Below are 22,985 nucleotides of genomic sequence, written 5' to 3'. Positions count from 1 at the left end.
AACGCATAAAAACGCTGCGTTTTTTCATGCATGCTCATAAAAATGCTTGAAAAAAACGCAGCATTTGTATGCGTTTTTTCTATGCGTTTTTTTCGGGAAAAACGCGCTGCAAAACAAAGCAAGTATGAAAGTAGCCTTACCTATATACTATTTCACATTATAAGCTGTGTATTTGTAATTATTTGTATGTATACATGATTTACCACTTCTGTCTCTGTAAAAACAATCCCCTTTAACCCCTTTCCGACATCGGGTGGAAATGTACGCTGATGTCGGACCCCCTCCCTTTGATATGGGCACCAGCGCTGAGGCCACATCTTTTCCAGCACATGATGGACAGGAAATCCCGCCCATCGGTGACCCTGTCACGCAATCGTGGGTCATCAATGGGTTGGCATGACAAGCAGAGGTCTCATGCACACCTGTATAGTTGTCACTTGCCGGATCCTATGAGAGCTGCCCGGTGGTCGGCGCTCATAGCAAGTGAGCAACTCTGCTACATACAGGTGATCTGATCATCACCTGTATGCAGCAGAGCCGATTGGGTTATGGCAGCTGCTAGTCTCCCATGGAGACTATTGATGCATGCCTGTGGAGACATGGGGGAGTCAGCGAGCGCCCCGGTCCACTAGCCAAAACTCCATGGACCAGGCATCATCTCGCCGAACTCCCGCTCTCCTTATAACGTGTGCAAAACGCTACTCAGACAACACAGGGTGAGGGTAACACAGTGTGGCAATGCTTTATTGAACCAGAAAACAGGCAGATAACACATAGAACAGTCCCAGCAAAATACCCAAGATGGGGCACGTTACAGAGTCTCACCCTTCCGCTGATGCATCGGGATAAGAGGAGCCATGACTTCAGAGCTCCCAGGGTTGCTGTCCCACCTGTGGCACACACACAGAGAGGAGGTAATGACAAGCGTAGGAAGATGACAGTCCATTGAGTCCATACAAGGTACAAGACCATCAACAAAGGGGGTGGAAAAACCACAAATGCATGACTACAGATCCAACCATAAAATAGTATAAATCTTTATGAAATATTATGCAGGTAAAGACAGTGACAAATTAAAGCGCAGGCACGGACAACCCGTGCAGCTCATGGGAGAAAACACTAAGACCCCTAAAAGCCTAAGCGTGGGACATGAGATGGTGTAACAGTAGGGTCACGGTACCATGTATATTAATGTAAGTCCATAATTAACTAGTGGACAAGCCACAAATACATCAACAAAGGGGTTAAAGACAACCACCTAATGGACATCATATTAAACCACTAGCTGCCAGACAGGACCATGATGCCTACAAGGCTATGTAAAAATATGACAAGTGTCAAATATTATGAATCGCCATAATCACTATGCGCTGTTATAAAGAGTTGCCTCATGTGTGCAGCACGGTGAAGGTTACAGGGGTCTGCGCGTCTGCCCCGACGCGCGTTTCGGATGCTCGTCCTTTGTCAGGGGGCGTGTACAGAGTGAAAACCGGGATCTTTAAAAAGAGGTCAGCCCGGAAGATGGAAGGCGTGGACCAGAAGTGACACATTCTCAGTCATGACAACCGGGAATGCCGGGGGGCGCCAGCATCTAAAAGCAGGAAGTACGCTGTCCATGATGCCATGGCAACCAGCTGCAGAGAGACACCGGAAGCCGCGCGACACCCCGGAGCATACCGCGTTCTCCAGGGCTTTCCTTTGCATGACGCAGCGTTCACCTTGCGTCTTGGGTTGTCATGGTGAAGCACGTGTCACATCCGGTACACATCATGGAGCATCCGGTTTAGCTCTATATCACGCGGGCATCGCCCTCCCTTGACACACCCCCTGACGAAGGAATCTCGCTCTGAAACGCGCGTCGGGGAGACGCGCCGGTAGCCAGATGCAGCATATGGGCCTAAACAGGAAATTAATGGGGTTTGTTCCCCATGACAACTACTTCTTGTTCACATGTCTCTTCTCCCTATCAGTGTGAAGACATTTGCAGGGAATTATGACCGATGGGAGTTGGTATTTTGTATGTTACCTGCCCCCTGGTGTTGACATCAGGGGTTAATTGGTTAACTTGATTAACTACTTTTTGACCTATTAGGCCCTTTATAGAGTATGGGGCATGACTGAGGAGTATATATTATTAATAAGTAGTATTTCTCTAAGGCACCTGTTATTCAATTTCAACTGCTGTTTCAGCTATATGCATTTACATTGGTGATACAATTCTGTCTGACCAGGCGCATCTCTGTTTGCACTGTTGCACTTTATGTTTCCACATATCTGTCCCCCACGTCTTCCCCCATGTCTGCTTATCAATAAAATATTAATTGCTCTTAAATATTGGACCCGTGTGTCGAGTTCTGTGTGGTTTCCACACTATTGTTCTCTCTTGTAGCGATGGGTCCTTCATGGTCCATTATTTACATAACAGCATAGATTTGAAAGATTTATATAGCATGCTGTTTTTTACCCTCGCTGTGACAGTATATCTATTTTCTGTGTTATGCACAGGGTGTTGCCTCGGTAACATGGATTACAGAGCCAGAGAGAAATCTTGGCTCGGACAAGCAGATGCCATTTTCGGACATGATGGAGACACTGGTATGAGAGTTGGTGTACACAGGAGTGATGCCACCTTTGAATCTCTTCAAAAAATTAAGAGAACAAAGATATGGTGGAATAGAATTTTTCTTGAAAAGTATATTGATAAAAAGATGATACCCAGGGGACTCCGTGTTCGGGTCCTTCCTACCTTTCCCGTTGAGGATGCCGACTTCATATCTGGATGGGAGGAAGCGTGTGGAGCTTGTTCTACAACTCTTATGAAATTATTAGTCGGTTTGAATACTAAAACAATCGATGGCCTAGACAAAGATATTGATCAAACATTGACTGAGCTGAGGACTAATTGTTCAACTGAACAAATAAAATCGTATGAGGATATCCTTGAAAAAGATATCGATATGGTGGTGAAAAAGATTAATGAGACACAGACGTCTAAATTTAATAGAGATCTCAGGGACTATCAAAATAATAGTGTCTATTTTTGGAGAAAGTCTATGACCCAGACACCATCCATTCATCGGAGCACATCAAATACTTCAGTGTCTTCTCTTAGTGTACAGTCAGATGCTTCCACCTCCTCCTTCGTTACCCGTTCTGGTATTAACTATGGGAGGATGAGAAATCATAATTATTAATCTGCAAAAGAGAAAGAAGAATCGTTCTACTGAAGGTCCTGCCAGTACAAACAAGGTAATCAATCTTAGTAGTCATATACTTACACAAGCAGACTGCACCTTGTTACATAAAGGTCTATCGTTTTCTCCAGTGGCAGGATTTGATAGATTTACAGCTATCACGGATTTGAATATTTTTGCAAGGTCTCTCCTCCTCAAATGATTCTTCTTTGATGGTAATCTTAAAGCATTGTTTCCTACAGCAGAGGAGCAGACGGCACTGAGAACACTGGAGGATTTGTCTGAGGAACATCTAACCCCTGCCTCCCTCTTTGAGGACACGCTCAAAGAAATTTCCCCCCTTACTAATTGCAGTGCAATAGATCTCTTCGTAAAAGTTGTGACCAATGAATTCCTAAGTGTTTCACAATATGTCCAGAGAGACAATTTGTCTGTGGAGGAGAGAAATCGTCTAACATTTTTAATTGATCTTCCTGATGCTGTGATCAAGCCGGCGGACAAGGGGGGTAACATTGTTATATGGCCTAAACCGGCCTATGAAAAAGAAGCAATGCGCCAATTAAGCAACAGTACATGTTACAAAAGACTGACATATAACCCCTTGTCTGCCTTCTGCTCACAGTTCAGGTCGATTTTAAATAGGGGAATGGAGGCTGCAATTATTACCAAGGAAAACTGGGGTCTGCACTTTGGGTGACAGAACCCGCCATCCCCACTTAATACCTCCTCCCAAAGATGCAAAAATATCAAAATCCCTCCAGGAAGACCCATAGTGTCGGGACGAGGTGGCTATCTAGAATGTGTGAACAAGTGGTTGGACTCTATACTCCAACCACTAGTTGAAGATCTTCCTTCATACCTAAAGGATACGAACCAACTCCTACGCAGAACTGATGGCCTTATCCTTGATGATGACACGTTCCTCTGTACCATGGACGTGGAATCATTATACACGAACATCCGACATGAGGATGGCCTACGTGCCACCGAATTTTTTCTATCTATGTCTAGTATTTCGGTAGGACTTCGGACACTGGTCCTGGAGATTTTGGAATTTGCCCTGACTCATAGCTTCTTCCTCTTCAGGAGGTCCTTCTTCCTACAGCTTCAGGGGACAGCGATGGGGGCGGCATATGCGCCCTCATACGCTAATCTCTTCCTGGGGCTGTGGGAGAGGGACCTCCTGGTGTCAGATCGACTGGCATCTATGGAGGGCGTCCTTTTATGGACGCGCTACATAGATGACATTCTCTTGATCTGGCAAGGAGATAGAGGATCTTTGGAGCAATTTATTGAACACCTAAATGATGGGGATCGTAACATACATTTGACTGCTACTATTGATAAATCTAGGGTTGAATTTCTGGATGTCCTAATAAGTAAAGATCAAGAGGGGGTTGTGCAAACTACTATCTTCAGAAAACCGACTTCTACTAACATGCTCTTGCACGCATCTTCCTCCCATCCATCACATATGATACGGTCGGTACCCGTTGGGCAATTTCTGCAGCTTCGACGCATCTGCTCAATGATGGAAGATTTTGAGGACCAAGCTAGGGATATGAGGATTCGCTTCTCTGAGCGAGGTTACAGCAACCGCTCTATTAAAAGAGCTTATTTACGGGCTAAAACGAGTGATAGAAATGCTCTTTTATACAAATCCAGAGACACAACAGCTAAGTCTGATGTGGTAAGGTTCATTACAAACTTCAATGCTCGATCGGAGCAGATGCGTACCATCTTACAAAAATCATGGCCTATCCTGCAAACGGACCCAGTGATTGCCAAAATTATCCCAGATACACCCCAGATAACATTTAGGAGGGCAAAAAATCTGGGAGGTTATTTGGTACATAGCCACTATGTTGGGGATCCCCCTAGGACATTCTTAGATACATTTGTGCATAAAAAAGGTGGCGGTAGTACCGCCTGTGGCCATTGTGTGGCATGTGCCAATATGGAGAGGATGGACACGTTTACCAATTCTTCGGGTAGTAAGACATATAAAGTCTTGAAATCCATTACTTGCACATCTCGGAATGTAGTCTACTATGCCACATGTCCATGCTCCCTGATCTATGTTGGGTTAACTACCCGACAGCTTAAGATCAGGGTTAGGGAGCATGTACTGGGCATAGAGGCCGCGGCCATGGAAACGGATGTACACCTTTTAAAGACGATTCCAAAACACTTTAAGGTCTTTCACAATTGTAACATTAAAGGCCTTAGGGTAAGAGGAATCGATATGGTGGATTTGGGAATACGGGGAGGGAGAATATCCCAGCGTCTCGCCCAGAAGGAAACACGGTGGATTTGGGCCCTGAACACGGTCCACCCACAGGGACTAAATGAAAATTTATCATATGCTCCATTCCTGTGAAACCTTTCTTTTTCTCTCTACTGGATAGTGTTGTGGTGGCCGATTGTGCCGCAGTGCTGTCTAGTGTTTTTAAAAAAAATGTAACTTGTTTTTCACTTTTTGATTTTAGATTTTTTCTTGAGAGGAGAATTGGTGCCTGCGTTTTCGGTTCATCTACTTGACTTGGAAGAAGCCCTTTGGATTCCTTGACAGAGTCTTCCTAATTGGATGGGATAGAGAATCCTTGGCTGAGACTGTGGAGGACTCTTATATGATTCATTTTTATGTAGAATGTTTTAATATTCTGTTTGGAACTGTGTGCTTCAGTGTTGGTAACCACACACTTGGATTTGTAATTTTGGTTTCCCTTGACGAATGTTATAAACAAACGATGTCTATTGTTCACCTGAATTTTTAGTTTACCAGTTTGGTGACTAGTAATGGGGATTTATTTCCGATAGACATAGCTATTGTTTTTTTCGATTAGCCATGGTAGAAGAATTTTTGGTCTACTGATGGCCTAATAATTCTCTTTCTATGTGGAGTGACATATTGCCTGCCTGGGGACTTTGTGTCTATGATCTGATGGGATTTGAATAATATTGTGGATTGAAAACAGGGACTTACTGTCAAAAATATTAAATATGACATACTTACTCCATTCATTCGATGAACATAGGTTATCGGTTTTATAGCTGATGACTTGTGGACACATCTTCCGCCTTACGGCATATGTCACTAATAACTATGCATAATGTATATTATGTATGGTTGCCACATTTGATTTAACTTTACATCTTATAACATTCGTTTATAAGTTTCTCAATATTGAATACTTAAGGAGTTTTATACTTCTGGTATATACATGTTGTAATAAGTGATCAAATAATGGGCTAAATTGCCCTGGATATACTATCTGAAATTATGTAGGGGTCCATATTATTGAGCCTCCAAAGGGTTAATATGGCTTAAGTATATGTAAATGTACTACTAATGTGTACTTAATGAGTTAATTTCTTCTTAATAGATATTCTGAGTCCATATACATGGATCTCTCGCTAATATGTGCTGAAGGGGTTAATTAACTCTAAGTATATATACTTTAAGGCCTATTATTAATATATTATGAGTTTATATGTGATAGTGTTTCCCACCATTGTACATACAAGGGGCGAAGATATTTTCTATCTTTCCTTCCATGTAATAGGTCGATCATCCAAGGTGATTTATACCTTTGTCCAGGACAGTGTTCCTTGACGCGTGCACACCATGCCCCAGGCGTGTATGGTGGCCGTTGCGTCTTCATGCACGGGGCGGTCTCCGGAGTTCTCCGGGGCTTTCCTTTGCATGACGCGGCTTTCACCTTGCGTCTTGGGTCGTCATGGTAAAGCACGTGTCACATCCGGTACACGTCATGGAACATCCGGTTTAGCTCTATATCACGTGGGCATCTCCCTTCCTTGTCCCTTGACACACCCCCTGACGAAGGAGCCTTGCTCCGAAACGCGCGTCGGGGAGACGCATCGGTAGCCAGACGCAGCATATGTGCCTAAACAGGTAATTAATGGGGTTTGTTCCCCGTCACAACTACTCCTTGTTCACATGTCTCTTCTCCCTATCAGTGTGAAGGCATTTGCAGGGAATTATGACCGATGGGAGTTGGTATTTTGTATGTCACCTGCCCCTTGGTGTTGACATCAGGGGTTAATTGGTTAACTTGATTAACTACTCTTTGGCCTCTTAGGCCCTTTATAGAGTATGGGGCATGACTGTATATACATGAGGAGTATATATTATTAATAAGTAGTATTTCTCTTAGGCACCTGTTATTCAATTTCAACTGCTGTTTCAGCTATATGCATTTACATTGGTGATACAATTTTGTCTGGCCAGGCGCGTCTTCGTTTGCACTGTTGCACTTTATGTTTCCACATATCTGTCCCCCACGTCTTCCCCCATGTCTGCTTATCAATAAAGTATTAATTGCGCTTAAATATTGTACCCGTGTGTCGTGTTCTGTGTGGTTTCCAAATGCGTACAAGTCCGCAGACACCACGAATGGTGTCTGAATCACCAGTCATTGAAAGACGAGATACCTACAAAAACCGGTCGCCGTATATAATTAGATCGTTAAATAGTTTATACATCTGGCATAGTTATATCATGGAGCCACATCCTGAAACTATGGGATGGTCACACGGGTTATAAAGGGGAATACTTATACAATTATTATGACTGGCATGTATTCAGCAACATGATTGAATCAGATGAATTCTATCTAAAGTATCCTGTTCTGCACCAATATCTGGACATATAGCAACATATAGCGATTTCCCAAACAATACTAAGCTGTATAGACATCACATTAGTATTACATGGACATGTATATTGTATGGTATATAATAGACAGAAAAATAACCACACATTCCAAGTGTAGCCACATCAAAACACTCTGCCTGCAGATACAGGCACCGAAGGAGAACACACAAATGTGTGTATATTTATGTGTATCTCAATAGTGCACCCAAAGAGTGCGAAAGGCTCCATCCAAAATGCAGTCATAATTACACATCAAGGATATCATAGACATATTAAAGAGATATAGAAAGAAAATATACAGATACATATGGGTCCATCAATAGTCATATTTATATATATTTATCCTCTGATTAGAAGATTCACTGACAAGAGGATAAAACTAAACTTTATTAATTCCAAATGTAAAACTATACCCACAATTCACCCCTGAAGGTTAGTCAGAAGGTGACTAATAGAAAATCCTATACCCCACATCTCAGTATATAGGGTGAGGTGACGTATCCACACTTGCTCTCCAGGCCTCTCATTTCTACGGGTTTCGTCGTCCTCACCAAAGGCGACTCATCAGGAGACTATTTACTATCGACCTACACTCACTGGCCACTTTATTAGGTACACCTGTCCAACTGTGTGTTAAGACTTAATTTCTAATCAGCCAATCACATGGCGGCAACTCAGTGCATTTAGGCATGTAGACATGGTCAAGACAATCTCCTGCAGTTCAAACCGAGCATCAGTATGGGGAAGAAAGGTGATTTGAGTGCCTTTGAACGTGGCATGATTGTTGGTGCCAGAAGGGCTGGTCTGAGTATTTCAGAAACTGCTGATCTACTGGGATTTTCACGCACAACCATCTCTAGGGTTTACAGAGAATGGTCCGAAAAAGAAAAAAAATCCAGTGAGCGGCAGTTCTGTGGCCGGAAATGCCTTGTTGATGCCAGAGGTCAGAGGAGAATGGGCAGACTGGTTCGAGCTGATAGAAAGGCAACAGTGACTCAAATTGCCACCCGTTACAACAAAGGTAGGCAGAAGAGCATCTCTGAACGCACAGTGCGTCGAACTTTGAGGCAGATGGGCTACAGCAGCAGAAGACCACACTGGGTACCACTCCTCTCAGCTAAGAACAGGAAACTGAGGCTACAATTTGCACAAGCTCATCGAAATTGGACAGTAGAAGATTGGAAAAACGTTGCCTGGTCTGATGAGTCTCGATTTCTGCTGCGACATTCGGATGGTAGGGTCAGAATTTGGCGTAAACAACATGAAAGCATGGATCCATCCAGCCTTGCATCAACGGTTCAGGCTGGTGGTGGTGGTGTCATGGTGTGAGGAATTTTTTCTTGGCACTCTTTGGGCCCCTTGGTACCAATTGAGCATCGTTGCAACGCCACAGCCTACCTGAGTATTGTTGCTGACCATGTCCATCCCTTTATGACCACAATGTACCCAACATCTGATGGCTACTTTCAGCAGGATAATGCGCCATGTCATAAAGCTCGAATCATCTCAGATTGGTTTCTTGAACATGACAATGAGTTCACTGTACTCAAATGGCCTCCTCAGTCACCAGATCTCAATCCAATAGAGCATCTTTGGGATGTGGTGGAACGGGAGATTCGCATCAGGGATGTGCAGCCGACAAATCTGCGCCAACTGTGTGATGCCATCATGTCAATATGGTCCAAAATCTCTGAGGAATGCTTCCAGCACCTTGTTGAATCTCTGCCACGAAGAATTGAGGCAGTTCTGAAGGCAAAAGGGGGTCCAACCCGTTACTAGCATGGTGTACCTAATAAAGTGGCCAGTGAGTGTATATTCAAGTCAAAGACAAAGAAAACCCTAAAATCCTGTATCATGTTATACGAAGCAGTCAGAAAACGAGCCACATATTAGCAGATCCCAGACTTCAAACTATATACTTCATAAGTTTATAAGCCACTCCAGTGTGAGGAATAGATAGTATGTGAAAATACAGTATATACCGCTCAGGGAAGACATAACTTCCAGAGATCATTTCCAGATTCACACTAAATAATGGCATAGATCTCCCAGACATTATGGTGGCACATATCCCTAGTCCTTATAATGATATTGCACTCATTCCCTGCAGACCACAGCATGGCCATTAGTTACAAGCTGCTAATGATCTTTGGAGCAGGTAAGTTTTCCCTGAGTGGTAGATATTGGGTGGTCTGAAAACTGAGTTTAGTCTAGGACAATTTGTCGGTACTGCTAATTGACTGGTCTTACAATACCAAACTAGGGCAGTCCCTATAGGAGGAAACACACAATAATTATACTGGATTTTCACCTACTTTCTATTCCTAACTGACCTCCACTGGAGTGGTTTATATACTTACAATGTATATAATTTGAAGTCTGGGATCTGCATATATGTGGTTAGTTTTCTGACTGTTTCGGAAAATATGATCCATGATTTTAGTTTTTTTTTTCTGTTGTCTAGTCTCACTTGAGTATAGGTCAATATTAAATAGTCTCCTGATGATTCTCCTTTGGTGAGGACGATGAAACCCGTAGAAATGAGAGGCTTGGAGACTTAGTGTGAATACGTCACCTCACCATACAAACTGTGTGGGGTATATGTTTTTTCTATTAGTCACCTTCTGACTAACCTTCAGGGGGTGAATTATGGGTAGAGTTTTACATTTGGAATTAATAAAGTTTAGTTTTATCCTTTTGTCAGCAAATATGAGGAAAGACAAGAGACAACCCATTTAAGAAGATCCAATTTTGGTTAAAACTATCCCAACATTGTGACTTCTCTGATGTTTATTAACAGTTGATTTCCAAGTAAAATATTTCCCACATTAAGAAAATAAAAAAGTCTTCTCCTCTGTGTGACTGATCTGATGTTTAACAAAACTCTCTTTCAGGGTAAAACATTTCCCACACTCTGAACAGGAAAAAGGCTTCTCCCCTGTGTGAGCTTTCTGGTGCTTCACACAATCTGATTTATTGCTAAAACATTTCCCACATTCTGAACAGGAAAAAGGCTTCTCCCCTGTGTGAGTTCTCTGGTGGTTATCAAGAACCGATTTCCGGTTAAAACATTTCCCACACTCTGAACAGGAAAAAGGCTTCTCCCCTGTGTGAGCTTTCTGGTGCTTTACACAATCTGATTTATTGCTAAAACATTTCCCACATTCTGAACAGGAAAAAGGCTTCTCCCCTGTGTGAGTTCTCTGGTGAATAACAAGCGCTGATTTACTGTAAAAATATTTCCCACATTCTGAACAAGAAAAAAAAGGCTTCTCCCCTGTGTGAGCTCTCTGGTGAATAACCAGATATGCTTTCTGGTTAAAACATTTCTCACATTCTGAACATGAAAAAGGCTTCTCCCCTGTGTGAGTTCTCTGGTGAATAACAAGCCCTGATTTACTGTGAAAATATTTCCCACATTCTGAACAGGAAAAAAAAGGCTTCTCCCCTGTGTGAGTTCTCTGGTGACTAACAAGATGTGCTTTCTGTTTAAAACATTTCTCACATTCTGAACATGAAAAAGGCTTCTCTCCTGTGTGAGCTCTCTGGTGCTTAACACAATCTGATTGATTGCTAAAATATTTCCCACATTCTGAACATGAAAAAGGCTTCTCCCCTGTGTGAGTTCTCTGGTGAATAACAAGATGTGCTTTCCGGTTAAAACATTTCTCACATTCTGAACATGAAAAAGGCTTCACCCCTGTGTGAGTTATTTGGTGTGTAACAAGATGTATTTTCTGGTTAAAACATTTCCCACATTCTGAACAGGAAAAAGGCTTCTCCCCTGTGTGAGTTATTTGGTGTGCAACAAGATTACATTTCTGGTTAAAACATTTTCCACATTTTGAACAGGAAAAAGGCTTCTCCCCTGTGTGAGCTCTCTGGTGTGTAACAAGATGTATTTTGTGGTTAAAACATTTCCCACATTCTGAACATGAAAATGACTTCTTTGCTTTAAGAGCAGTAGGTTTTTTAATGCCTCTTTTGTGACTTTGATTTTCCTTAGTAGTTGGTAATGAGTCAGAAGATGGGACCTGTTCCATAGGATCAGATGATAGATCTTTGTTGTGAATGGATGATGGTATGTCTAGACTAACAGCAATCACTCCAGTTGTATCTTGTAGGATCTCAAGATCATCAGATTTAAAAACTGAAGATGTCATCTGTCCTTCTGATCTCCTGGTACAGTCATCTGCTAAGATAAAAAACAATTATTTTTTAATAAAATATCCTTAAGTTTTATATTTTTGAATATTTCTACTTAAACTGTTCATAAAAATGGGAAGCTATGTAAAAAAACGTTATATACCAAGACAATGACAGTTCACAGTCTAATAGAAAACCTTGCTGGATGAACCAGTAGTGTGTGGTGATCCCGATCCACTCCCCTGTCACATTTACTTTCCTTGCTTTGGCAACACTAAATGTATTTTGGTCCTGCCAATAAAGCCTATTTGAGTCTGAGTTCAACTTTTTATTCATTCTGCCTCCCAAATATCAAATAAAAAGAAACCAATCAATGTTATGTAGTGTGAGGTAGCGCTGTCATTCAAGGTTGGGGGACACTCGCTTGGCAGCCACACAATCAGATCCAGCTCGGGTTTTCATAAGCCATAACATAGTCCATGAGATTTGTCATCATAAACCACAGCAATATAAACAGCCTTACAGGACAGTGTCCATTATACAGGCTATTCAGCCTCATCCTTATCTCACCCACGTCAGGGTTCCCACAAGGCTGTTTCTCCAGGCTGCAGAAATCCACTCACTCCTCAGGGACTCTCAGATGCTGGCTGCCATTACACACACAGCCGCTCCACAGCCTGTTAGTGAGGAGATCCTTCTCACAGGACCTTCCAAACTGGACCAATCAGGTCCCAGCATTCAACACATGTTACCTACCTTAGCCACATTATATGGTCTATAGCCATGCCCACCGGGTCACGTGACTATGACCTCATCACAGGTCCTTCACACACTCACATAGCCTTTTAATACAGGCGTTTTCGGACACACCCCTGGGTGGGTTTGTAGGCAGCTAGAACCCGTCCATCTCTCCAGCTGCCTGAAGGCTTCTCCCTAACACATAGGCACGAAAGATCAGCTCTGCTAATCAGCACATAACCAAGCCTTCATCTCAAAGCCACCCACTTTGAGATACACAATGGCCACTCAGTATTCTGCCACTCATCCTCTCTCTTGGGACATCCACACAGCGCCCCCTAGCGGACACAGTAGTCATTACACCACAGTAGGCAAAAATAATACCAATTCTCATGTCACAAAAAACAAGTACTCAGTTAGGTCCATCATCTCTCAATGGAAAAACAGAGGTTCCCACACTACTAGTGGCTGAAAGGCTGTTAAAAAGCAAAAGGGTTTCTATAAAGCAACCCTGCAAAATCCGCTCTCACTTCTGAGCCTTGCAGTGTGCTCACACAACATTTAGGATCCCTGTATTTAGCAATATTATAGTGAGAAGAACCCACTTAATTTATGGTGTGTGTCTCCTGGAGCACAATCTGGGCACTATGTGTTGGGTAAGAAAATGGCAAAAGTGTGATTTTCACTCTCCAACATCCACTGCGTGTTAATTTCCAGAAAGTGGCTGTGGAGTGAAAATATTCAGTCCTCCTATAGATTATAACCCTCAGTGAATTAATTTATAAAATAGAATCACTTTATGGGGATTTTGACTATTCTGGTTTCCTGTCATTTAGTTATATTAGGGCTCATGCATAAGGTTTGTCCAATCTCATCTGGGATCTGTTCCTGGTGTCCAGTTGGAGTAATCTGCTCCCTACTTCAGCCAAATGGAAAGTACCACACCCTACTAAAGCTCAAAGCATATGGCCGGAATCTGCCAGACACAGCGTTGTTCTCCTCTGGTTCAGTCCTCTGTGCTCAGCTCGCGGCTTGTGCATTTGACTCCTGTTGTGACCGTGGCCCGTTTACTGACTACTCTTGTGTCTTCTGAATCTGTATTATGTCCTTCTCACATAAGTGAGGCAGGACAATCCCACCACAATCAAACTATCAAACAGAATGAACAGGTAAAAAAAGACATAGATAAAAAAATATGTTAGATCCTCAACAACAACGTACAGTATGTATGAGGGGAGAACTCCAACAGTAAACCGGAGATACATTCATTAATGGTGGAACATTGGAGCTACTATGACTCCTGACCTGAAGATTAGAGAAAATAACATTGCTCCCCATTTCAGGAGAGATTGTGCAGTAATCTGAATTTCTTAGGATCGAAAACAATATAATTTATGACATGGAGTGAATCCATGAAACCAGAGCTCGAGCCATGCCAACACATCTCCTGCAGGGGTGAATAAATGTATATCACAGCCATCAGCCACGCACATCTTAGAGATATATCATGGCACAGGTGTAATGGTTTTCCTGTAGTTTATCACAATCCTCCATGAAATTAGTTTTAATACATACTGAAAACTCAGCAGGCCCAGATTGATAATCTGCCCAGGCGGGCAGATGCCTGCTGGGCCGGCGGCTCTGAGCTTCAAAATGGGCCGCTGGCCCTTTAAATCTTCTGCACAGGCCCTGGTGCGCACGTACTCTCTTAGTGCACATGCTGACCAGGGCCACGGCGGCTTACGTTAGCCCATGATCACAGCCCTCGTCAGTGCGGAGAAGCAGGAGAGTGCACATCAGGGCCTGTGCAGAAGTTTGAACAGCCCGCCGCTGCTGCCCTCTCCTGAAGCTTTCCCAGGGGCTTTGTTCTTTCCTGTCCCATAGTGGCTCCAAAGTGCTGCTGCTGCGGTGGTGGTGGTGCTGGAGGCGGCTCCTCCACCGAGCCGTCCCTCCGATCCTGGAGAACAGGGGTGCAGCTGAGCAGGCACTGAAACTTGGATGCATCAAGAGGATGGTACGGCTGGCAGCGGAGCTCCTGCTGCTGCTGGGACTTGTGGTGCTCACACTGCACATCACTGTGCTGCGAGGGAGTCCTGCCAGCACGGCCAATGTCAGCAGCCAGCACCAGGTGAGTCTGCCCCCTTACCGCTGATAGGAACTGAAGGAGTTAAATTGAGTTCTGTCTATGTTGCATTCTCTTGTTTAAAACCTTATCTGTTCTTCGAGGAGATGTCTCAGACATCTCCCTTGTGAACCAAGGTCAAATACCTCTGCTTTTTCGCCTAAATGACTTTCTTTGTCGAAAACAAGTTGTAAAATCATTTGTACTGCGCATGTCTGTAAAATGTTTAAATTCTTTACTATAAAAGACGGAAGCCTAACTGATAAGCCAGAGGCGTCTTGAGAGGCATCCCGAGTGGTATTATACAGCCGTGTCTGTGTTATCCTTCTCGAAGGAGCAATTGATTAGAGACATATGGTGCTTCACACCTAAGAACATCGGTCCTTCAGATGAAAGAGATATCTGAGGGATCCCGACAGTTTCCTGGCGCCCGAAACAGGGACCTGATATAGGCACCTCTCCAAGACTACCCGATCTACAGACCACTCCAGTTACTGATGAAATTGTGAACAGCAGACCTAAACACCTGGCCAGGTAAGAGATCAATTTTTCTCTTCTCTGCTCTTCATAATCTATCATTATAACTAAGGTCCGTATAAAGGGGAATCTAGTAGAGGAGGGGGCCGTAAAATCAGGTCCATATAAGAACTCTGAGGAAATCGGGTGTGACACGCATATGTAATTTCTGCTCGAATGAGAGGTTACTGTAGGTTCTGTCTGTGCACAGCTATTTTTAGAAAAAGAGCTGATGCAAATCAAAATGGGAGAGGTCTGACATTACGGAAGATAAGGCTGGGTGAACAGTTCATACTGCGCAGCCCGGACGGACAAGTTTTTCACAATAGACGGTTCCGCACTAGGAATAGAGGAGGTTGTTGAATGGCTACTTTGATTTGAAAGGTTGTGGAAAGTAGACAAATAAGCTGCACAGTAGGTATTCGTTCAAAGAGTGGTGATATTGCCTAACTGGGCCATGTGACAGCGTCCTTTCGGGGAGGTCACCGCCTAAGCTTAAATCAACACCCTTTACGAATAAACCTTGTGACAGATAAGAGTGTGACCGAATGAGCACAGGACCGTGAAATGAGCCTGTGACAGGATATGACTGAAGAACCCCAGTAGATGGACACTTTATTTACAATCCTGTGTGTTGTGGGAGTATTTCTGTTCGGATGCTACATAGCATATAAGTACACGAAACACGTAGTACACCGAGGAACAGACACTCCATTTAGCCTGTTAGCACCTTAGGAAGAAGGTAACGAGGTATAGTAGAGCCTAGTCTTGAGCTTACCCAATACACCACCTAAGGCAGGGGACTAACAGGAAGACAACAAGAGAGACAGGATAAGAATAAAAGATAAGATGGGGAACAGTCAGGGAAAGACACCTGAAGAAGGAAATCGGTTATGTGATATAATTGAGGATAGATATGGAAGTAGTGCAGCAAAGAACCTGGAAAAAGTATTAATCAAATCCAAAGTGCAAGATAGGCAGGCTGTGTGAATCCTTGTATATATGTCTATGAGAACCTCTGAATAAGATGAGAGATGAGTAATTGAGTAAAAAAAAAAAAAAAAATCAGTGAATGAGCACGTATGAATGAATCATCACACATCATTTTTGTGTCAAGAGATTTGTGACCTTTCTAGTTGTGGTGGAATCCCGGACAGATGCGTTATAGATATTTCAAATCTACATCTGAGACTGAATGAATTGAGTAATGATATAGTTCGTGTTATATGTGACATTACATTGTAAAGTTTCCTGAATGCATTTGGCCAGAAAAAGGGCAAGACATGGTTAATCTCATTATACAGTTATCTGCCCTTACAGTGAAATCCCGTGATTTTGAGTTTCTTTGTAGAAATTGATTTTGATAAGTCTAAAGAACTACAGAATTCTGTGAAGGACGACGCTGCATTCTGACGGGAGGGGTGAAGGATGGAGCTGCGTAGTTTCTTCTCCCTTCGCTCTTATCTCTGCTGAGTGTGAGTTGTGCTCAAAATTCTCTGTAATTCTATCCGTAAGGTATGCGCTGAAAGATTTGTGCATTTTAAAGCAACAGTACTTAATTGAAGATTGGAAGTTAAAAGTAAGATATGGTGCCTAATTTAGAAGGGAATTGTAAGTGATTGCTTGGTCATTAATGTGTTTGAACCTGCTTCTAGTTGTGTGATTGATTTGTATAGCAAATTGTGTCAAATTACAAAAGACAGAGAAGGAAGGAAGCAGTAAAACAAGTGGGACAAATATTGAAAAAGGCAAAAATACCAGAGTGTGAATGTTTGGATGTACAAAAAGGCACAGACAAGGGAAGAAAATAGCAAGTGAATAAATGATGCTTGAGAATGTGCAGCAGTGTGGAAGGTGTATTATGAATGTTTGATTGACAAAGTGTAACCAGAGACCCAGACAAAACAGATGGACTTGTAAACACTGTGGTCAGACTCAGACAAACCCAGACTGAATAGCTACTTGTGTGACCTGTGCTACTGACCTAAGAGAATTGCACTAAATCCTATCCAGACTAGATCATAAGAAGCTGACATAATAATAGTGTGGATAGTGGGTAGTAGGGACATTGGCCCTTGAGGAGTAAGCTGACAGTAGACATCAGACGGCCAACCCCATCAGGACCTAGAAGTGTGACTAGAATAAGAAAGATGCAGGTGTATTATCCCTGGAGCCCCTCTGACCAGCTAGCTTTGCTGAAGCAGCTGCCTGCCCCTGAAGACCAACCATTCCCGTTTTACAGACACATAAAGGAAGTACAGCAGACATATAAGTGTACCTGGGCAGACCTAGAGAGGTTGGTGAGTTTAAAGGCAGGTGACGCACTAGATCATATAATTAAGACACACAGATGTGACAAAGGATCAGGCTTGGGGCATGGATGATAAATCTGCACGATCTGGGGAGACGTACTGTGAGTCACTAAGACAATGGGCTGCAGTGGAACAATCAGAGCAGTCTGTACTCCTGACTAATGTGACACAGCAAAGAGGAGAGAGAGTAGAGATATACCTTGGACGGTTACAGCTGAAATGGGCAGACATGGGGTACATTTGCATAAACCCACTTGATGTTAGAATACTGGTGAATGCATTCATTGACGGTATGAACAAAGACTTACGAGACGCAGTACAGACAGCCAGACCTGAATGGAGACATGTAGATCCGAAAGACCTCCTTAAGGTAGCTAAAGAAATTGAGCAAACAAGGACAATAAAACGACCTGTCATGTATGCTGGAGCACAAGGAAAAAAGTGGAGACGTAATAGGAAAGGCATGTGAGATGACACTGACGATCCATGCCATACTCCTACAAGTTCAACCAAAACATCTGTCTATGGCCAGACAGCTCCGACTTGAGTGTGCTCTACTAATTCCTGAGTATGTCACTCCTCAAAAGATGTAACGTTCTGAATCCAGCCACCCTCCTGCCTATGGATTCAGAAAAGGGGGAATTGGTGACCGTATTGGCAAGTGAGGAAGGATACTTTGACATGACGCATGAACATGTCTGCATAGAACTGATGAGTCAGGAGACAGTTGGGTTTGCACACATTCATGAAAAACCTGTTCCTAATGCAGACTTTGAGTTTCTTTTTTGTAGATGGCCCCAGATACCACCAGGATGGACGATTCTACACTGGATATGCAGTAGTATCCTCACATGAGGTAATCCGAGCGGAACCACTCTCTCCTCACATGTCGGCGCAGGAGGCAGAGTTGAAGGCACTCACTGAGGCGTGTAGAGCCGCTGCAGGTAAAGTCGCTAATATTTTCACAGATTCGAAGCCCATTAAAAATGCAGAGCTGGTGAAACAATTGATGGAGGCATTGATGTTACCAGTCCAGGTTGGCATTGTCAAGGTAAAAGCACACACAAAGGTGACTCCGTGGAGGTAGAGGGCAATAGAAGGGCGAACGAGGCTGCTAAAATAGCACAAGGCGGCCTAGAGAGAGCAGTGGATGGTGGCGGGGAGTCAGCGTATTCCAGCCACATTGGGTCTAGATGTCCTGAAATCCCTCCAGCAAAAGGCTGCCCAAACAGAGAAGGTACACCGAGGGAGACTGGGAGCTGAGCTGAACTCAAATGGAGTATGGGAGAATAAGGATAAAATGTGCCCACCAAAGTCCCTGTTCCCAATCATGGCGCAAGCAGCACATGGCCCCAATCACACCTCAAAAAGTCACATGTGTGCCATGGTAGATGCCTTCTGGATCGCTCCTGGCTTCAGTTGCGCAGCCGCGAAACTTGTACAATCATGCCTCATCTGTGCACAGCACAACCCAGGTAAAACAGTAAAAGTCCCTAAGAAAGCGACACCTAGGCCTCTCTACCCGTTTCAGAGATGGCAGATTGACGACATACAGCTACCAAGGTAGGAGTGTATGCAAATATCCTAGTATGTGTAGATCTCTTCTCTGGATGGCCAGAGGCCTACCCGGTGAAAACGGCTACAGCTCGAGCCACTGCAAAGAAACTGGTGATGGAACTAGTACCACGATTCGGTGTCCCTGAAACAATTGAATCAGACAGAGATCCAGATAGTGTGGAAGGAACTCACTGTCTACAACCTGGTGATTACGTATATGTCAAGAAACACTCCAGAAAGACCCTTGAACCCCGATATCAAGGACCTTACCAAGTACTCCTAACAACGCCTACTTCTGTTAAGTTGGAAGGACGACCAACCTGGATCCACGCATCGCATTGCAAACTAGCCACAGGAATTAACAAAGCATAAGAGTGCATAATGTTTTGGTTTGGTTTTGTTGCATTATCTGTAATAATGGTAGCTGCGTGGGACAATCTAAATTCTCCAATGTCCTTGAATAATAAGTTTATACAACATCATGAAAAAATACTAAATGATTGGTCAAATCATTTGCTGGATCTGCACACATTCACCAATATCGGCCACTAGTATTCCGTTCCTTGTTATTCCTATGCCACCCGAGGAATTATTTGCCTGGACCAGTTGTTCTGATACACTCGCTAATAATGCCACAAATAATGTGAAGTTATGGAACACAACTGTTGGTATACCTATTGTGGGATGGGTAGGATACCCTTGGTGGCAGGGTAATCTTTCAGGAAGTAATACATACCTTCAATATCTGGCATATAAAGGGGGGCTTGGGTACCCAGGAATAGAACTCGATTAACCTACCTGGGGCAAATTCCAATGTATGGCCTACAAGTTAGTTTTAATGTAACTTCCCACTCTACTGATGCCTTCAAACCAATACTGCTAGAAAGAAGGTTGCATAATACGTCCTGGGAGTATTCCAATTTATTTCCCCAGGGCAATAATGAAACTTGTTTTAATATTTCAGGTAATATACCTTGCAACGAGTCATCTGGATATGAGAAAGGAACTCCCACCTGTAGAAATCCCGATGTAGGGTAGTGTAGCCCTTTAGGACAACTTCCAAATTGGTGTATGCTTCAGAATGTATCTGCGTTCATAGATTTAGTTCATAGACTGGTATTACAACATTCAGCCCTATGGGACCTACCTAGTGACATGTACTGGTATGTGGAGACAATGCATATAAATGGTTGCCAGTAGGGGTAAAAGGTGCTTGTACTCTGGGTCGTTTGACTCCAGCTACCTTTGTTATTCCGAATGACCAGTTGAATACTCAGAGCATACCTAAACACACGTTGTACAAAAGAGCTGCTGACAATACACCTCGCCTCTCTGGGAGACCACATATAGTGCAGATGAGTGTGACCAATAAAATTGTCAGTTCTATTTTTATTTATCCTATGATTACTCAAATGTGGGATAAATTAGTCAGGGCTACAGATTACTTAGATGACCAAATATGGGATATATTGGAGATATTGAACACCACCGTTGCTGTCATTATATAGATCCCAACAGTAGTTTAAAGTTAAGATCAAAAATAGAGGATGTTCAAAGACTTAGAGATCAGTACGATAAAGACAATGATCGTACTAAGGATAGTTGGTGGTCAGATACATTCTCCTTTCTTAATCCAGCTAATTGGTTTAAGGGTATTGGAGGCTGGATAACTGGGATTATACTAAGTCTATTACGTATTGTTGTCTGTATCTTCGTAATATATGTGCTATTGAAACTTGTTTTTTGGTGTATCTCTGTATGCAAGAAAAGATGTAGAAATAGATAAGGAAGTTTGACTGTAAACAACAAGAATTTAACTATTATTCCTTTGAGTCCTAGATTGACATCTCATTTCTGGCATGAAGGAGCGTACTCTTGCAATGATGGACGTGGCTTCAGTATCTGGGGGATGGAGAAGGTAGAAGACCTGTCTCCCTTGGGCAACCCGTCGGCCTGGGATAGTACCTGGTGAACGAGCCACTATCAGCTGTCGTTGCAGGACCCAGTGTTCCAGATTGATGAAAAATGAAGATGTCAAAGGGGGGAATGATAGGAACTGAAGGAGTTAAATTGAGTTCTGTCTATGTTGCATTCTCTTGTTTAAAACCTTATCTGTTCTTCGAGGAGATGTCTCAGACATCTCCCTTGTGAACCAAGGTCAAATACCTCTGCTTTTTCGCCTAAATGACTTTCTTTGTCGAAAACAAGTTGTAAAATCATTTGTACTGCGCATGTCTGTAAAATGTTTAAATTCTTTACTATAAAAGACGGAAGCCTAACTGATAAGCCAGAGGCGTCTTGAGAGGCATCCCGAGTGGTATTATACAGCCGTGTCTGTGTTATCCTTCTCGACGGAGCAATTGATTAGAGACATATGGTGCTTCACACCTAAGAACATCGGTCCTTCAGATGAAAGAGATATCTGAGGGATCCCAACACCGCACTCCCAGAAAGTTTAGGAAATCTTTACTAGATGCAGGGACAGAGATAAGTGATGGATGATGCCACATGCAGCTCCAACCCTGGGTGCAGTGTGAACATGATGATGTGGGGAGGGGGGTTAAAGGTGGACTGCACATGATGATGTGGGGAGGTGTTGTGAGCTCATTTTCAAGTTTGCCTCTGGCTTCTGGTGAGGGTTATGGAGCTGGCTGTGCTGACAGAGGAGTAGTGAGTTCTCTATCTGGACTCCCTCTGTTGGTGAAGGGAGGTAATGAAGCTGATCTAAATGGCAGAGACCGGCCACCTGAGGAAGAGGACTGTGATTGGACATCAGGAATTTGTGATTGGATTTAAGGCAGCCGACTCCCTAGTTTCTTGCTGGTGATTTCTCCTGACTGTGGCTTCTGGTTTCCAGTTTGGTTCCTGCCTTCTTAAAGCTAAGTTTTCTCTGCTATTGTTCATATGAGTTTTTGTCTGGTTTACTTAGTTTTTGTGTTCAGCCAGCCCTGGCTGGGATTGGGCTGAATCCCCATTTTGTCTCTGATCAGTTGATCTCTTTTGCTCTGTCTTCAGAATATACCTGAGTGCTGATATAGGGAATTGAAGTCTAGCGACTTCAGGGCCTTTTTCTATCAGACATGTTGGACATTTTTTGGAAGGGTTTTTTGCGTGATTGCAGACAGGACAGCAGCTTTTCTTTCCTGTCCTTTCTAGTTAGTGAGGGCCCCATCATTTGCTCAGCCTTTCTTTCTATCTGTGTCTGTGTTTTCATCTTGTTTCACCGACAATACATGTTGGAGGCTGTCTATTGCTTTGGGGTCTGCTCTGGGGCAGTTTAGATTCTCCCTTTCTTTCTTTAGGCTTATTTAGCTCTCCGGCAGTGACAAGGCATCTAGGACCACCATAGGCACGCTCCACGGCTACTGCTAGTTGTGTGGATAGGATCAGGGGTCTGCAATCCGCTAGTTACCAACCTCTCCGGTTTTCTGGGCTTAGCTTGCTTTTTGTTTTTTCCTCCTCGGTGACTCATTCATAACAGAATCACCAGCCATACTGCAGATTCTAGGGTACTCAAAAGCAGGAGAGAATTGTAAAAAAAAAGTGTCGGAATTTTTTTTTTTATATATGTATATTTTCTCCTCTCTTTCTCTGGGGCCATAGGAGGATTCTTTTTTTCCTTTCTCCTTGATGGAGATTAAGCAATTGTCTGATCGTGTGGAGCAGCTCGCTGCTGAAGTGCGGGGAATTTCCGCCTATATCACTCATTCACATGCTGTTGA

General features: G+C 43.2%; 1 protein-coding gene and 1 long non-coding RNA gene across 3 annotated transcripts in view; one reads left to right on the top strand and one right to left on the bottom strand.

Moving 5' to 3' along the window:
- LOC141094384 (uncharacterized) overlaps positions 1 to 7,552 on the top strand; it is a 17,687-nt gene extending 10,135 nt beyond the window's left edge. Inside the window, exons 2-3 of the long non-coding RNA XR_012233053.1 lie at positions 2,506 to 2,595; positions 5,684 to 7,552. This is a non-coding gene — a long non-coding RNA (uncharacterized lncRNA). The remainder of the gene's footprint in view (positions 1 to 2,505; positions 2,596 to 5,683) is intronic.
- Positions 7,553 to 10,355: 2,803 nt separating this feature from the next.
- Positions 10,356 to 22,985, bottom strand: part of LOC141094216 (uncharacterized) — a 66,833-nt gene continuing 54,203 nt past the window's right edge. The window contains exon 7 of one of the 2 annotated variants that reach the window (XM_073580014.1): positions 10,356 to 12,067. In XM_073580014.1, the coding sequence (XP_073436115.1) occupies positions 10,701 to 12,067 (1,367 nt within the window). In that variant the 3' untranslated portion in view covers positions 10,356 to 10,700. The remainder of the gene's footprint in view (positions 12,068 to 22,985) is intronic. The other variant, XM_073580015.1, reaches the window with a different exon arrangement.

This window comes from Dendrobates tinctorius, unplaced genomic scaffold, assembly GCF_039654945.1.
Source record: "Dendrobates tinctorius isolate UK_male_01 unplaced genomic scaffold, ASM3965494v1 ptg000063l, whole genome shotgun sequence".
Lineage (NCBI taxonomy): Eukaryota > Metazoa > Chordata > Amphibia > Anura > Dendrobatidae > Dendrobates > Dendrobates tinctorius.
Note: the sequence above shows the minus strand (reverse complement) of the source record. Positions and strands in the feature narration are given on the sequence as shown.